The following is an 18788-nucleotide window of genomic DNA, read 5'->3' as shown; positions in this document are numbered from 1 at the left end:
TAGTATTGTACTAGCATATCCAATTTACAGATTACTCATACTCTGAAGTTTTGTTTAAGAGCTTCAAATATACAAAAGAAAAGTGAGTAGACAGTTGTGTGAAAATGTATTTGCTCAGATTAGGTGTTGTGTACAGCTGCCAATAAAAAGCCATTTATGGCAATGACTATAGAATGCGTTTCTCTATATCTACACCTGCTTTTGAGTGAAGTAAGTACAATAGATACAGGATAACACTTTATTCATTTGTTCTGTTTGCAGAGTTTCTTAATAGTTTTGTCACATGACTTCTGTCTCCTCCTTTAAATTGATATTGTGTTTCGGCAAACTAATACAAAATAATTCCCATGTATATAATAGCAGATCACTTTTTTTTGAAAGTTTTGAGACCAAGCTGCCAAATTTAGGAAAACACAACCTGATTGTAACTATGCATTTAAGATATGTCAAATTCCACACTATTGTACTGAAACCAGTAACATCACTGTACTATTAGGTTATAATATCAAATAAGTATGAGTTGTTGTCTTTTTACAATGTACAAAATATGAAAATATTTCAATTGTTATTATGAATGAAAACATGCCAAATACTATCCTATGTTAACAGTCAATTTAGATGTTTTGTATTCTTGGCATGTTTAACGTTATTGACATTTGCGAGTGGAAAAACAAAACAAAAACACTTCAAATCAAGCAGGATCAGAGGCAAACACCACGTCATTTCCCTATATACTACCTCGAGCACCTAAAACGCACCAAAATGTCCAACAAGCTCATAGTTTATGAACAGTTTTGGAGCTTAGCTTAGAAAGGTTAGAAAAATACTGCTTAGGTGAGTTGAGGTGACAGCAGAGAGTAAAACCAGTCAACTTCAAATCACCAATAGACCATTCTGTCAAAAAAAAAAAATCTAAATCAAGTGCTATTTACATGTAGTTGGGGACAAGCCTCCAACGCTGGGACAGTAGCCGTTACACTAGAGTCCTTAAATTCCTTTAGATTTAGTTTAAAAGTAAAGCAGCAGTATGGAAAGGTCTTAGGAGTTGTGTTGCAAGGTGCGTAGGACATTGGCCACATGAACTCCTGAAAGCACTAGTAATTTTAGTCAGTTAATTGCACAGGCTAAATACAAATTCCATTTCAGTTTATCAAAACACAATGGTGAAGCAACATTCATGTGTCCCTCATGCGCTCCTAAATGTGTATTTCCTTTGGACCACTAGAGGCAGTTCTGCAGCAACGATTAAAAACAACATCCTCTGATTGGCTAAATGTACCCTGTGACAGTTAGAGGTGGCTCATCCAAGTTAGGTACCTGCCCTTTTTCTTTTATAAATGCCCTGATCAACAGAGCATCTGGCAAGACATGTTTTTATGTCAAGAAAAGCACTTGAAAATGTGTTGACATTTGGTAATTAAACTATATCATTTGTCAAAAGTAGCCCACTAATATGCATTGCTTATCAAGGGAATGAACTCTACACACATGATTTTGTCACAGTCTGAGGGCCACATGAAAGCAGCAGCACGTTTATGTTGCATGTTCTACCCTACTATTCAGCCACTCTGCCTGGTGTGTCTAATTCAAGAAAAAGCCCTGATTTTCACTGAGCGTCCCTGAAAGCAGCGGTGGCCCTGCTGTGACGAGTTGTTGGCTGACTCATTGTAGACAGACAGTTAAAGGGAGGAAAGCTGGGCGGATTAGTAAACCTGTTTGTTCCTGTTGTGTACAGTACAGTGCTCCGTTCCAAGTTAAAGCCCTTTTACGGAACACGCCAAACGTCTTTAAGGCTTCACTGTAGATGAGTGTAAAGGAACGTCATGAGACAAGGCTATAGTGTGACATATTGCATAATCACCACTAGCACCACTTGGGTGTTAGGCGTTAACCAAACTAACTATAAGCATTCCTAGTTCCCCACAGCCGGGTACTCCCTGTGTGCAGGCGACATAAGGGACATTAAGAACCCTCAGAAGTGCGTTTGGAGGTGGGTGCAGTGCTGTGAAGGCGTGGAGGAGTTGGAGGAGGGCGTGTTGGGGGTGGTGCTGTTGGCCACTCGCGGTGCAGGGCTGGAATCAGACAGCTGAAGCTCCTCCAGTTTCTTCAAGTACTCATCTCGGAGGGCCAGGAGCTCTCTGTAGCGCTGCTCCACTGGGCTCTGCTGTGAGAGAGGCAAACAGAGAAATCAGTCTCTTAAAAAATAAAATCTGAGCAATTTTATGTGGGTTTATATGAGCTCTATAGACCCTGACAGCTTTGAGTTCCCATCACATTCACACAAAAGAAGATTGCTAAAAATTACAATTATGGCAGTTAGTATTAGAATTCTCACTGATCATGGTATAAAATTGTTAATTACTATGGAAAAAGTCCTCATTTTTCATCATGCATGTTTCTGGAAATTACACTTCACCCAGGGAAGAAATATTAAAAATAATAGCTAAATGTGTTATTTGTTGTTGAACTGTGTGCCAATTGTAGTCATTTTTTTCAAAAATTTGTTATGTTCTTCAAGTAATTCCGGTTTGGTTTTAGTGTTTGCCATTTTATGCAGGAAAGTGAAGTGTCTTACCCAAGAAGGTGTTAGTATAATATATTTTTTGTTTTTTGTTATAAAGCCATTATAAGATGTTACTTCTTAACAAGGAACAGTAATATTATTGAATATAATAACATAATATTGGTAATTACATGACAAATTATCCCCATCTCTAAAATGTATTTGCAATTGCCCAGTTCATAAATTTTACCTGTTGTCTTATGCGTGGATTCCACCGGATGTAGTATGATACCCAAAGCTCTAGGTGGCGCATGCTGGCAACAGGACAGAGAACCATGTTGGGTTCTGGGGTGTAGAAGGGGTTTAGATAAAAGTCTGTTTTACTGTTGACCAGGGACCAAAGAGACACCGTTTTGATCCGGACTTCCTACAAGACACACATTTAAACTTGTTATAAAAAAAGTCAATGAAAAACAATACATATTAGACTGAGTGGAGTGTTTATTGTGTCTTACATGTTGATCCCGAGCGCTCTCACAGTTATAGAGGAACGTCCCAAACCTGCAGCTGTACAGGTGATCCAGGATGGTCAACAGGAGGCGCTCATTGAACTCAAAGGCTGTGGGAAACTGAGAAGGCAGAAGTTAATCAGAACTGGAGCAATATAAGGAACTAAAACTCATAACAGATTTGTCGAAAACATGCAGTCTGCAGTTTGATTTCTTTTACTTTCCATTTTGTCTTTCTAGAGCATCAGTGGATTAGGTTAGATTTTTTTCTGTTTTTTTCCTCTGGTATTTCTTTCTTTGTAAATTGCAATATTGATTTAAAACGACTTAACAATAGAAACTTATATGGACCCCGTATCTGTATTTTTTTTTTTTATAACTGCAAGTACGTACACAGATGTGGGCAATTTTCTGAACACTACAGCTTCTAATGAAGAATAATACAAGATTATGGTACTCAAACATGCATGGATCAATGAAAATACAACTTAAGAGTATGCTTATGGGGAAGTCATAAATGTTGACTTTTCATAATATGTCCCCTCTAATAACAAATGAGCCTTCAACAACCTTTATACAAACTGCCTTGTTGTGGAACCTTGGTAGCAGCTACAGTAGAAGGTCATCAATTTCACATTTAACCTAGACAGGTAATTAAGATGATGTGTGACCTCCATGAGCAGGATTCAGTGAGGAGGAGCTTTACCTGTTTGGTCATTTGCCACACACAATCGATGAACTGCACAAAGATGGGGGATCGGTCCTGGTCAGCATGGTTCTTGTCCCCATGACCTATCCTCTGGACACACAAATGCACAGCCAAATCAGTGGGGCGGCAATTGGACTGCTATGTAATAAGGTTATGTAATAGATCAATATGAGAACTTATGTGATTTTTACATACCGAGGCAAATTTGTGTCCAAAGCTGATCCACTCTTTTTCAATTAGCACCTATGCCAAGAAACAGAACTTATTAAATTGCCAAACATTGTTTAAATTTAGTAACAACAAACTTTATATGAGATCACAAACTACATGCAATAAACTACTTGGCTACAAGGGTTAGAGCCTTTCCCAACAATGCATCAAGAAACACCAAAATCAAATCATCTCAACCATTTGCGAGTAGCAATTTTGTTGGACATCTATAAGTCTTTAGTTCTTCAAAGCAAATGCACACTACACATCTGTATACATTTTCATTCACTTTAATTTGCTGCTTAAGATGCACTGGCTAAGTGTCAACATATACGGTGCACACAATATGCATCAGTTTGTAAACAGATTTTGTATGCCGTTCATTATTGATGGTGAAAATATATATATATATATATATATATAAAACAGTATATATGAAAGGTAATTTCACAAATATTCAACTTGATCATTTCAGTTATTGACTAGAAGTAGTAACTGTATTACAACAAAGCTTAGCATTTTATTAATGTTAATTTTACCTGCCCCTCATATTTATTAAACATTATTGACCAATAGAATGTTGTGATGTCAGATGAAACCCAGCAATTGTATATTGGTTGTACCTCAAACCCTCGGAGCGTGCGATAGTGGCTGTCCAGCATGAGCATGGCCAAAGAGGTGAGCTGTGCAGTCCGGTCCCAGCCGTCACTGCAGTGCACCAGCACAGAGTTCCCTGTGGACACTTTGTCTGCCACCTGGATGGCTCCTGACAACACCAGCTGCACCAAAGATATGAAAAATGTCAAAAAATAAATGTATATTAAAAGTATTACAATTGTTAGTTCTAACCTTGATATGTTCAAGCCAGTGCGTAGACTCCAGACTTGAGAGCCAGTGAGACTCCTCTACATTGGGATAGACGATATCTTTGAGCTTCTTCAGAGATTCCCTCATGACATGAATGTTTTGGATATCCAGGAATACGAGTTCTGCGTTTTGATACTCGTCCCCCTCGTAACCTCCACCAGTGGCCTTGAAACAGAAGAGTTTGCATAAATTAAAAACGTAACCTACTTTGTCAGTGGCTTTGTTTACATGCACACCAAAAATCTGATCCGATTTCTGGTGTTATCAGATCATTCAAAAGTCATGTAAACTGTTAAATCTGAGTAATCTGGGCAATATGCCACAAAATTTATATCACAATTTCCTTGGAGCCAGATCACGGTTTGTGTAAACATAGTATTCTCGAAGAGGTAAATCAAGTCATCTGCTTCTTCTGAAAGTTCACACTTTACTGTGGTTAAATCCACCTGTCACTCACTCAGTATTGCTGAGGCTGACTAATAGGAGATGCGGTATTTGTTTTGAGCATAGAGCAGTATTCAAGAGAAAACAGTTACTATAAAATATATTTTTTTTAAATCACTGATCAACTGATATGTCACCAGGTGTTTTTGATTGTCTTATTTATTATTCTACTGACCATGTAAATGGCCATAAAATGTACCCAGTGTATTTGATAGACCAGACAGACCTTGTTGGCCACAGCATTGACACTGGGTCGAGCATCGTATATTGTGAGTTTCGGTGTATCGTTGGCCTCTCTGATCATCTCCAGATATCTCTCATCATCTTTGTTCCTCTTGCCGGACATCCCGACCAGAGGCTGACTGCAGCGCACGATTACCGCCTGGTTTTTCCTATGGATCCAGGACAAAACCTGCATGCACAAGAGACATACAACATATTATCATAAACTAAAACATTTAAAAGATTACCACAGCAAGTGTTCTAATTTGTTTATACATTTGTTGTATGTATGGTATTCAACTGAAAGCATTTATCACAACAATGTTTTAATATAACTCAATTTGGGATCAGATCAGACAGAACAAGAAATCAGCCATGTGTTTTTCCATATCATCACTGAAATATTCTTATAAAATCATTTAATTAGTAAGTAAATTTAAACTCCTGTTAATGCATGGATGCTTAAAACACGAAAAATGTATTTGTTGAACAGAGAACTAATGATAAAGCATCCAAGGTTACTTAAAGGTACATTGTGTAGCTTTTCTCATGGGGGTCTGCAGTTTGCTTGTTTCCATGGAGATGATATCTTTGCCTGGTTGTAACGGACTATGTTCTGCTGTACCATTTTTGTCTTACCTCCACCCACCCAGATCCACCCACCAGTTGATGAGCCGCACCTGGCCAGCTGATAATCAACTGGTGAATAAAACCCAGAGCCACCACCAGAGCAGCAACCAGTGAGTCCTCTGCTGCAGTGACCTTAGTTGATCTTCAATCATTTATAATATAATAAGTTTAATGCTATTCTGTGGAACATTCCAGGCAAAGTAATAACATAACCATGGAGACAACCAGGTAGACTCTCCACCAGAAAAGTTACATGGTGCACCTTTAAGCAAAACCAGTGACAGAAATAATGTTTAGATTCTTTTTGTCAAAGCTTTACATAACTGAAGCATTTCTTATCATTACTGTTAAACCTCATGTATATATTGTGTTCCCCTCTCACCGGTATACGAGACCTCGACCTGAAGGCTGCCACTCTCCTCAGATCCTCCTCTTTACTTTTGTATGGAACAGCCAACACGGTGGGGTAGGTGTCGCACAGCTCATAGTTCTTATTGATGAAGGTAATGCGCCACTTGTTATTGGGTAATCCCTACAAACCAGAAAGGCCTTATTCATTCACTGCTTTCTATTAAAACACTATTCCACAAATATATGTCCATGTGTAGGCTTACCTGCCGCCTCAACTCATCCATGGCTTTATAGACATTCCAGCCATTCTCCTCATACTTCTCCTGTGTTACATAGGCAAATAGAGGCTGCAGAGGAAACAGGAACAAGAGCTCGTCAAAATGCAATTGGAAAATATGCTGCAACACACCTTAATACTAAGCTGTATTCTCCGTCCAGTGATGCTTGTTTGTTTCCTCTAAAATGAGAGAGTGCTGACTTTTCAGGAAATACTTTTTAAGAACCAAATACTCAATGCTTAATCTACAGACACATTCAAATTCCATAATCAAAGAACTAATTGGCATAGACGTATTTAAAACAATATAATATATCCTCTATTGTTCTACCAAACTTTTCACCTACTGTTAGACCAGGTCTTGGCCAAGCTATTTGTTAAAAACACACAATGCTATAGAGTACAATGCATCTTCTATTTCGGTGTCTAATTCATGCACAAGCAGAGAGCTTTGATGTGGGCGGATGCTTGTGTTTCACACTTTAAAAAAAGGACTGCCTCTGTGCATTACTGCATTTAGAGCAAAAGCACAATTTAAAACCATGCACAGTCCTATACTTTTCAGGCCTTGACATAGCAAATTTCCTACATTTTAAACCCAAACCTGCATCCTGCTTTATTACACTCATAAATATCTTCTTCACATAAAATTTTTGTGTAGCATTCACAATTATTGACACCATGATCAACAACTGTGAAATCCCAATTTTCTTCTTATTATATTATTATTACTACCTTCTAATATGTAACCATTCCTCAGAAAACCCATCATATTTCTTCCAGTGTATTCATTAATCCTCCTCTGCACGTGTCCAAGTCATCTCAACATAGCATCTCTGACATTGTTTCCAAAATAAAATAATCCTATTAAAAGTGTCGTGGCAACATAATTCCATGTTAATTTTTCCATTATAGCAATCTGAAAATGGAACAGAATCTTTTGAAAGACTTTTAGATCTACAGTGTCTGGACCTACAAAAAACGTATTGCCCCAAAATGTTATCAAATTAAAACTTTTTAGACCAAGACCATCACATTTACCTTAATGGACAGAAAACACAATATTATATTTTAATATAATAATATTTAAAATTCTATACAGTCATTGTAAGTCTCACCAGTGCATGTGAGAGAGGAAAGGCAAGTCTAAAAAGAAAATCGAAGATGTCTCTCCTGCTGTGACCCTCCTGCTTCAACGCAAACCTGAGATTCCTCATGTCCTGCACATACAAGAACATGAGATTTTTAAAACATGGCATTAGAATAAGCCAATTACTAACAATCATATCTAAAGAGTCAGAGCAGCTTTTGTGACCCTGGGTCTGACCTTGCAGGTGATGTCTAGGCCATACGAGTTCTCTCCCCGACTTGAAGCACCGCCCATCTTCTCCACTCGACTGATAGCACCCAGAGGAACATCTAGCGTTACGGTTAAATCCTAAAAAGACATGGACAACTGTACTCAGGATCACAAAAATAAAATCATCTGGCTGTGAATTATTTAAACAATTGTAAAGCTTGGTACATTTATAGACCTTGAAGCCAGACGAATAAACCGTCTGTTTGCAACACAACTGGCGAAAATGTATGTCAATGGCAGGGTAATAACACCAGAGCAGACCCACCAAGACTGGAAACCGAACAGAAATGGAAAGGTATATTTGATAAGGATGCATCACATAACAGCGATGCACAGTGGCTGGTGGCTCTGAGGGAAGACCACAGTAAGCTCCCTGAACAGAACCCAGTCACCATCACAATGGCAGACATCCAGGAAAGAGTCTAAGGCAGGGGTGTTCATTACGTCGATCGTGATGGCATTTTGGGTAGATCATGTCCCATCATCCATTCAGTCACATGACTAATATACAGGACAACCAGTCAGATTACATCTGACTCTAGGTCACATCATGGGCGCTGCACACGCATAAACAAGCGCGAGTTAGCTTAACCCTATAGCGTCGGATCCTATCGTCGCCGATAGAGTGCGGTTGCGGACTTTCCAGCAGTGTAACTAGTCGTGCTCTCATGTAAATTCAGACGGCGTCTCAAAGCGGAGACATGGGGCTATCTCCATATTTTACCATCATTACAGTAATGTGCCTCTGTTGTCCCTCGAAGGTGATGAATGAGAGCGCAGGTGCTGCAGGGATTTTCCCAGTCATTTATTCGATGTGTAAAAGAAAAAATATGGATGGATGTGTAAAATAGAAGTAGTTGTGTGAAAAAATGCAGTAAATTCTGATACTTCGTTTAACATGATTTTTATGGCTATAAAAAAAGACAAAACCGTAATCAACATGATTAGCTCTGTTATCGCTTTCAAACGAAAAATGCAATTTTACTCCTGGCTGGCTGTCAGAATGGCTGAGTCCATCCCTTTTCCTCCTGTCACTCTGATTCCTTTGTTCCTGTAGTAGCCTAAACTTCCTAATGTGCCATTCCTTGGTTTCCTCATGTCATTTCAACTGTCCTATGGCTATGAAATTGTAGATCCTCTGAGCTATTTCTTCTGGGACTAAAGTGGCTATTCTGCTTTTTCAGCTTTCTATTTTAGACTTCAAGTTGTCAATAAGAAAATGTAGACAGCTGATTCTGAGTATATTCCTAAGGTAACGCTGCGTTAAGCTGGCTGCTCTCTGCCCCGGTTCAGGTGCTTTCTTCTGTAATACCTTGGGTATTAGCTGATTCTGTCTACAGCTGAGGTTAAAACGTAGGTGATTCTTATTCTCTGCTAATTTCTTGGCAATATTTTCCAGCTCTCTTGCCGGTTTGACGGTGGTAGGCCCGTAGTTCTTGAGAAGAAGTCTGTGTAGACCCTCAGTCATCCAGGTCTGATCCATAGCAAACAACGAAGTTAAATCTGTCAACTGGACAAATCTTGTAGGAGTGAAGACGTTTCGCTGCTCATCCAAGCCGCTTCTTCAGTTCTGGTCAGAATGCTGGTGGCCACTGCCTTTAAATCTAACTGAGGGGAGGGGCTAACTACACTGAAACTGTAAATAGCTATTGTCTCCAGTTTCAGCTGAAACTACCCTATTCAGCCCTTAACGACCCTGCTATTGTTCTCATTGTTCTGGGTCTGAGGATGGAGTTGTAGATGGGGGAGAGATTATGTCTCAGGCCCCCATTTCTGTTTAAGGAAGGATTCTCTTTCCTAACAAAAAAATAATAATAACACAGATTTGAAGTATTCACTGTATTGGCGACCAGTCTATGGCCCTCAATCGGCCCTCAGCTTTGTCTGTGTTTTTAAATGTAGCCCTTAATGAGAAAAGTTTGGACACCCCTGTCCTAAGGAGTCAGCTCAATGGCAAGAACAAGATCCAGGCAATAAACAGCTACACCCTGCCAGAAATCATAAGCTGGCCAAAATAGGAGGTACAGATCACAGAAGTTAAGACCCGAAAGCTCTTGACCATGCATGGCGGGTTCCTTCCCAAATCCTGAGACTGTACGCGAGCCGTAAGGAAGGAGGCCGAGGACTAGTGAGTGTGAGAGCCACAATCCAGGATGAAACATCCAAGATTCATAAGTACATTAAGGACAACAGACCGTGGAGTGCAGAGGAAGAGGTGCTGGAGGAACCATCATGGAAGAACAAGTCACTGCATGGGATGTACCACAGGAACATAACTGAAGTGGCTGATATCAAGAAATCCTACGAATGGCTTGAGAAAGCTGGACTGAAGGACAGCACAGAGGCACTCATCCTGGCTACACAGGAGCAAGCCTTGAGCACTAAAGCCATAGAGGCCCAGATCTACCACACCAGACAAGACCCAGAGAGTAGGCTGTGCAAAGAGGCCCTGAGACAATCCAGCACATAACTGCAGGGTGTAAGATGCTGGCAGGAAAAGCATACATGAGCAGCATAACCAAGTGGCGGGCATAGAGTATAGAAGCATCTGTGCAGAGTACGGACTGCAAACCCCCAGGTCAAGGTGGGAAACACCTGCAAAGGTATAGGAGAATGATCGAGCCAAGATCCTGTGGGACTTCCAGATACAGACTGACAAACTAATGATGGAGAACCAACCAACTGCGCAGAACCCTCAAGCTCCCAGGCCTTTGGCAGAGGTCCCGAGCATGGAAAAAGAGGGGATGAGACCACCCGCAGAGGGTGAGGAGATTTTTATATTATATTTTAGATATTTAGATATATACACATTTAGAGATATCGAGATATCTATCTATATCTATATATTGATCGATAGATAAGTAGATAGATAGATAGAGTACTGAAATCCCAAAAGAGTGTCAAGCATTTAATTTATGATGTAAATCCAGTTTGAGATTTTAAAATCTTTGGTAACATTATCTTCCACATTAACCATATAACTGCTGTACCATTCTATTTCTGTACTGCTTACTCATCTTTTTGGGACCTGGCCTTTGCTGTTGCTATGGGTGGGATGTGAGAGGACTACGGAGTGAGAGTCTCTTTTTAGAGCAAAATGAAAGTGAAAAGTGCATTTATTTTGTAATTCTGGACCACCGTGACCATTCAGTGTGCACAGTGATCTAGGAATACAGTACCTTTCCTTTCCTTTGTTAGAACTGAACTGAAACAGCATGTTACAGTGTGGAGATGCTTACCGCGTCTGAGCTCCTGAAGTAGAGTCTGTAGTTGGTGATGAGCACTTTGCCTTTGACCGGGCCGTTGAATGGACAGATGTAGATGACTTCTTTCTCTGCAAAAATATAAACAGTATTATTATTATATTTAGCGCCATTCCACACAGGAGGGAAGAGAAAGCAGAAGAGAGAAGCTAGGGTAGTTATAAATAATGACTTGAGAGGTGAGCTCAGTAACAAAACTTTCCATTGGTACAGTGTAGCCTAGCATATTACTGTTTGCAACTGCTAAAAGAAATAGCTATAATTGTTAATATAAATAGAAATAGTTAAGGTAAGAAAATCTTTATTTCCCCTACAATGGGGAAACATCAGTGTTGTAACGCAAAGTACAAGAACAGCAGGGAAATAAAATATGAAGTCAAAAGTCCAAATAATTAATCTGAAAAAATATACTGCCTCTGAATAATAAAATTCTGATGCAAAATTGAGTAAAAATACAGTAAAATGCAACACTGTTCAAGTAGACTGAACCAATAAGGCTACAAAAACTATTATGCATAATAAGTGGGTATGACTATGGATATGTACAGTACAACATATAGACAACAATAAACAGCAAGTAAAGTGACTTAGGCACCAATTTCACCTCTAACTTCAGGACTTCTCATTGTTTAATCAATGTGACAAAAATAAAAAAATGAAAAATTGAATTCCACACTTTCTAATATTATGAGTAGCCATTCTTTTATATTTGACAAGAGATAAAATTCAAGTCCAATGGCAACTTGAATTGATTAAATCTAAGGTAAATAATTTCAAAAGTCTACTCACAAATAGGGTACATTTCACTTTTTATATTCCATATCTGCGATAGCCTAGTGAAATCATGATGACATCACCAACACTGCCTTGGTGTTGAGGTGAAATCAGATAAGGGTGGGTCTTTCATATAAATTGGTGTTACGTGGGCTTTTCAGAGCTGTGGATATGAGCAAGTGTTCTGTCCTGACCTATGACCCCGTCCTCCCCAGGCAGCAGCGACACATCAGTGACTGGCTCCATCTTTAGAGAGTCTCTGGACACCTGCAGGTACAAAAAAAATATTTTAATTATATTTATATAATTATATATTATATTAATATTATTTAATTATATAACAGATGATATCAGCCTGAGAAGAGGATCTTACACACTGAGTTAAAGCAAATTATAATACCGCTTTAGAAGCGTCGGCAGTATTATAGTTAAGATTTGAGTGTTTATTCATTTAAGTTAAAACAGCACCACAACATTACTTAAGACAACACAATGGGATTTGATCTGACAAATCTATTTTACATATGCATATTCACATAGAGTTGCATTAAAATAAAAAGCACACAGTTTATTTTTACCACCTCCTAAAAACTAGATGGGTAAATCAAGAATTAAAATATGTTATAAAATGATGATATAAATATAGATCAAAGTATTAGATATTATTAGTAGAGTAGTAAGAAAGGTGGCAGGTGCCCTTACGCTAGAGATGTGTGTGTCCAAGGAGTTGGAGTTGTAGACAGACACGGGTGAGGCCATCACTCAGGAGGCACTTCCACAGGCTGCACACACACGCAAACGCATGCAAACACAAAGAGACAAAACATTAGGCGGTCAATTACATACATCAAAGGCACTTTACACTGCTTTCATATTCCCAAATATATAAATTTTGGTTTAGATGAAATTAAACAGTACATGGGTACCTGACATTTTTGCTGTTATCACTTTACATTTGTTTACTTTACATTTCTAAATAATGTTTATGTTGATAATGTAATTCAACTCAACTGTGCACAAATATGTAATCTATAAATTACACATCATTTTAGAGTGAAGTCTTGTTTCATTTCCTTGTATTTTAACAAAAAACACTAAAATGTCCTTCGGTGTGTCTAACACTCAAACCTCTAGAATGAGTCCCTTGTGTCAGAGACTGTTAATAAAGGTGTTTGCATAAAGGTAAGCATGTCCACATTATTTAATAAAATTACACCATCATCTCTACTTTAAATCTAAAAAAGATATAATCCATTTAATGCTGTAATCCAAAGGGGTGTGATATGAAAAAGATGAATAATTATCATATTATTTTTGAAAATTCCATCTTTTTTTGAAAAACTTTGAACACGCACCAGTTTGATGTTGTGTGACACCTGTATTTCCTAAGAAAAATGCAATTCTTGTTTAAAAAAATCTTTAAGATGGGACAATTATTAAATTAGCACTATAGAGATATTAAGGGTTGCACAAAAAATTATGTAATTTTTGCGAAAAGGCTTCTTTACACTTATAGAACAGGTTTGTTTTTGAATTTTTTTTTTTTGTATTTTGCTATAAAGGCATGTCACACCACAGGACAGAAAAAAACACCCCCAAATGTCAATTACCTACTTATTAAATGGACATAAACAATGGCAGATAAGATAAACAAGTACTGCTTTACAGTAAAATCTGAAAGTTTTTGTATTTCATATATGCATTACATTCTACATTTTCATTATTAAATGTTGCCGTAAAAACCTTCACTAATGAAGAAGTGAGTAGAGAAAGCTAGTACCCTATATTTAACTCAGAACAAGGCATTTACTCATTGCTGTGTATTACTATTTGACGCCTCAGGTACATCGCATTTCTCTTCTTCTTTGAGAGGAGAGGAGATTAATAAAATGTCTTCTTTAAAGCACATCTATTTAGCACTTACTCTGCCCCCCAAAGACTCCAAACACATGTGGGAATATTAGACAATAACAGAAGATTAAGCTTTAATATAATATGTGTTGAGTGGGAGGCCCATTTGTAATGTCTTGTGATTCTTCTAAATGACTAAGTGTTGTGTTTATATCGGTGAGTCTTCTGTAACTCCATCTTCTTCCCTGGCAGCAAGTGTGTGCACATGACCGCACAGCCAGTCTCACACATTTTCACTACACCACTTCTCATGTCTCACTTAAATTCAAACTCTTGTTTGTGCCTATTTTTCATATATATCATAGACATATCATTAATATAAAAGCCTCTTTCCCTCAATTGGCATTGCTTAACAATCCCAATATGCTTTGAATAATAACTTTTCACAAATATAGAAATTCATAACATACGCATAAGTGTATAAAACATATGATCATCACATTTGATGCCACCTTTTATCCCAACAGTGTTTTGGCCCCGTTTAGAGTACCCATGGGTTGGTCTGTGCACCTGTGTTTAAAGCCTACTCCCCTTTAAGCACCACAAGCAGGTGTGGCTATTAGAAACATGATGAAAAATTCAGGAGCTGGTCTGTTTGGATGATCCGATTACTGCACCCAACTATTATCTCTAAATAATGAGAATGGTGGATTTAGTGAGCTACTTCTCCAGCTGGCAGTGGTCAGGGACACGCCCCACTAAACTACATAACTGTGGATATCATATACAAGACAAGGACAAAAGCAGATCTGTAATGAATACAGTAGGGCACAATGGACAAGTTCAAACGCTACAGTTGGATCACAGCAAGTGAAAGGAGCAATGACGTTCTTATCTCACAGACCACACCTCCAAACTTGCTGGGTGGAGTTGGATTTACAAGCTCATTCAAGGGCAATTATTCCATGGTAATACTGGGTACACGTCATGCCACTGTAAACTAGATTGCATTCAATAGTAGAATATTGAGCATATTGTCTAATTAAAAGTAATAAAAAGGGTAAAAGATAAAACAAAACAATACAATGTATTTAAAAAAAAAAAAAATTCTGTGTAACGGAGTGAAGAGATATTTATGCACTTGAGGTACCAGTAATCATATTTGTTCCCATTGCCCATCCTAACCATACAAACAATATAGTTATTATACCTATCAAGGAGGGTTTTCCATTTGAATCTACCTAAGCCATTTAAGCCAAAAGTAGCACTTTGTAACTTTAGAACCCCCCCACCTGCTTGTCTCCATGGAGAGGTTATTGCTTTCATTGAAAAGTTCCACAGTATAACATTCAACATATGTATGTTGAATTTATTCAATTACAGCTGTTCTAAAAAAACATTCTTAGAACTGTATTGAGGTTATCCTGCTCAGAGCTCTGACATGTAACTTAGCCCGGTGGTGTCTCCTGCTCATCATCTAGATAAACTTAATGCCATAATGGGCAGAAGTTCAATGTCTTCACCATCAGCACAAATTAACAAAAGAGTTTTCATTTTAATATTATATTTCTGCAAAGACACAAATGTTGTCAGTTGAAAGGACTTTGGGTCCTCAAAGCTGCCATATTATTCTTATACCAAACTAAATGAGGTTCAACATGTGGATTTTCTAGTTGAAAAAGAGTTATATAGGCCCTTGGGATTCAATCAGAAATGGTAAAATATGTCTTTAAATGTATAACTTGAGCTTCAAGTATCAGACAAATGACAAATTACTGTTAAATTATCCACAGAATTATAACTGTATGGTCTAATTTGGAGGCTTATCATATTTTTAAGTTTTAATCAGCTCTTTTAATAAACTTGAAACATTTACATATAATCTAATCATAATCTGCCCATCTCTACTCATTAACAAGCAAATAAAATCAACACAGTAAATCTTTGTACTACACCATAAAAAACTCTCCCTCTAAAAGAAAAATAAAAACTAGACAGAATTTCAAATTAACTGCATTTTGCTTGATCCAAAATGAAAACATCAGCCACAGAATCTGAAAAACAAATGTGCGAAAAACATCCAAAACAAGTGTGATTTTGGCCTGGACCACTTCCTAACACCTGGCTACATCTCTCCTCCTCCTGCTGCTCACATGCTGTCATCAGACACACAGTGGCTGGAAAAGATAGCACAAGTATAAGGCACTCAGGGGTCAAAGCTGGATCAAGCAAATTATAGCCCCATTAACCACAACAGAACAAGGAAAGACATTACTGCTAGTAAAACCATATAACGTCATTATCATTCATGAGACAACTTATCATAAAAATATAATGTGAAATATAAATGGTGGGGGGTATATTCAGTGGTGGAAGGTTACAAAGTAAAAGTTGTAAAGTACTCTGAGAAGATTTTTTACTTAAGTACATTTTACAGTGAACGCTTTTTACTTTTACTTCACTATATTTGAGAGCAGGTATATGTACTTTCTCTTCAACCACATTTTTGTGCTTTTCATATGATACGAGGGTTTATTTTTCTCATGTTTATGGTAACATCCTAAAGTTTTTGAGCTCAAGCTTTGGCTTTAAGCAAACAAAAATAAATACACAAAATTTATTTGAAAAATTAAGAAATTGATTTGTATTGTTACTAATGACCAAAATCTGTATATTTAAAAAAAAAAATCAATAACACTGCATTTAACAATAAAATTAAAAACACTTGAGTGAAATACTTTTACTTTTTACTCTTAAAGTACATTTTGAAATGTGATACTTTTACTTGAGTAACATTTTAGCTCTGTATCTGGACTTTTATTTAAATAAGCAAAATTGAGTACTTCATCCACCATTGGATATACTGACAAATTGTTAATCAGTTGTTGTTTTGGAGATATTTTACATCTGAATATCTAATATACAAAACTGTAGTTTAATTTATTAAATAATGGTAGGCATTATGACCTGCCTAATGTGTGATTATAAGCAGTTATAAGCAAATAATCACACATAAGGCAAAAGTTTTTATTCAATTATATGTCAATTATTTATTTATTGTGAAAAAACAAATACAATTTAAATACAGATTTTTCACATTTCTTTCAAAGTCTTAATTCTGTTCCAAGCCACATGATCCTACTAAGAGAGGCCTGGCTGTACACCTCTCCATTAAAAAGACCTAAGTTGATCACTGACAATTAGAAATGACTGAATCTGTATAATTTGACTAGTTGCACAGCCCTATACTAAGTATAATTTTTAAGTTATTCATTTTTGTTTGATACTTGAACCATAGCCAAGACATGACACATGACTTCACAGCACAGCAAATACACAAATCACATCGGGCTGATAACAGACCAAGGTAAAACGCTGTTTGCAGATACATGTGAATACACCATTTAGCCCTGTTCAAAAAATGATGTGCCTCAAACTGAATGTGTTAGAACTTGTCTTAACACTTAACTCAAGAGCAACAGTGATACCCTCACATTTATTTTAATAGGAGCTTTGTTATGAGTAAGTGTTATGAGTGTTTTGCAAAGAAGAGAAGAAAAATAAAAGATAGCATAGACATAGAAAAGCCTTATTATTATAGGAAAAAGTGTACACGGTAAACCATCAAATATATTTAACTCTACACTAGTCTGTCATAAACGCCATGTGGTTGGAGGTCCAACTCCGTCTGGACTTTGTGTCATCATTGTGCCACAAGAAACAAAATAGCTAGGATATCAAAAACATTCATTGAATTAATCGTAGGCCTATATAACTTTCAGACCTAAGTTCCAAAGCACTGTATGTTTGTACAAGAAAAGTCAACAATAAAATATCCTGTTGCTCCTCCCAAAATATATTATCTGCAACAGCACACCTGGCCTCATAACATTATGACGTGTATTACTGCCAATGCACAGCAGCTCAAATTAATGTATATGTAAATCAATATAGTCCTTTTTACCCAGGAGGAGCCTACTTCATGTAGCCCACAGACATTCAGAGCAGATTATAGTGGCAGGAGCATTACAATGGCACCAGATATTGGAACCAAGCACCACTTTCACTTTACCAGAGGGAATTTTACATGTTAGGCAATACTATTAGAATGGGGTAAATAGCGAAAGCGTTGTGTAATGAAACCAAAATGACCAGCAAGGACACAGTTACGGCTACAGTGCTACTATAAAGTGGCACAGTGCGCTCGTTCGGAATGGAAAGGTCTATGGTGAATAGTGAAGTTGGCGGTCGAAGTTGTCACAACAGATCAACATGAGTGTGTTCTGCTTCTCGATCGACATCGATGCAGTCTTAACCCGACACGTTCGGCTCAGATTAACCATTAGAAACAAAGCACCAAAGAACTGCGGCCCGTTTAAAACCCCTAACTGAACTTTTCCAACTTGGCTATTCCAGTGGGCACAGCTGTGGAGTTGCACCAGGAAATAGCGGAGGCCTAGCACAGAACGACAGCTTATTATGGCCGAAATAAAAGCTAGAAATTCTCCGCAGTCCGCACAAACCGTGGTTAATATTCTGCGAAAGGCATTTCTGGGCCGATCAGAGGCCTACACCGAGGCTGGGCGCGTTTACTTACCCGCAAAGTGCGTTTCTCCCGTGGCTGAATGTCGATCTGTTTCCCCCAAGCCACAGTCGGAACTCGCTCTGTATCACGTGTCACACTGTCATGGCGCGGATTGGCTGCTTGTCAAATTGGATCCCGCAATGTGCACTGGGAAGTGAAGTTTTACAGCCATAAAAGGCGAGTGTAGGCAGTGAATACGCCCATTCGATTCAAATTGCTTTATTTTAGGGTAT

The 18788-nt window shown here is 37.9% G+C and overlaps 1 protein-coding gene across 3 annotated transcripts; it reads right to left on the bottom strand.

The window, feature by feature from the left end:
• Positions 1-548: 548 nt before the first annotated feature.
• Positions 549-18686, bottom strand: mtm1 (myotubularin 1). Of its 3 annotated transcripts, none has more exons than XM_033984131.2 (16): positions 18568-18686; positions 12822-12901; positions 12314-12386; positions 11322-11416; positions 8050-8160; positions 7841-7942; positions 6709-6792; positions 6477-6626; positions 5469-5654; positions 4781-4963; positions 4555-4710; positions 3917-3964; positions 3719-3811; positions 3019-3132; positions 2754-2930; positions 549-2164 (listed from the first exon to the last, which is right to left on the bottom strand). In XM_033984131.2, exons 2-16 carry the CDS (start codon positions 12876-12878, stop codon positions 1973-1975), a joined length of 1821 nt encoding a protein of 606 aa, XP_033840022.1. In that variant the 5' UTR covers positions 12879-12901; positions 18568-18686; the 3' UTR covers positions 549-1972. The 3 variants fall into 3 exon arrangements, with proteins under 3 accessions (XP_033840022.1, XP_033840023.1, XP_055085250.1); XM_033984132.2 differs by having other exon boundaries at positions 549-2161; XM_055229275.1 differs by lacking the exon at positions 12822-12901 and having other exon boundaries at positions 18568-18652.
• Positions 18687-18788: the final 102 nt, after the last annotated feature.

This window comes from Periophthalmus magnuspinnatus, chromosome 18 (assembly GCF_009829125.3).
Source record: "Periophthalmus magnuspinnatus isolate fPerMag1 chromosome 18, fPerMag1.2.pri, whole genome shotgun sequence".
Lineage (NCBI taxonomy): Eukaryota > Metazoa > Chordata > Actinopteri > Gobiiformes > Gobiidae > Periophthalmus > Periophthalmus magnuspinnatus.
This window is presented reverse-complemented; position numbering and strand designations above follow the sequence as displayed.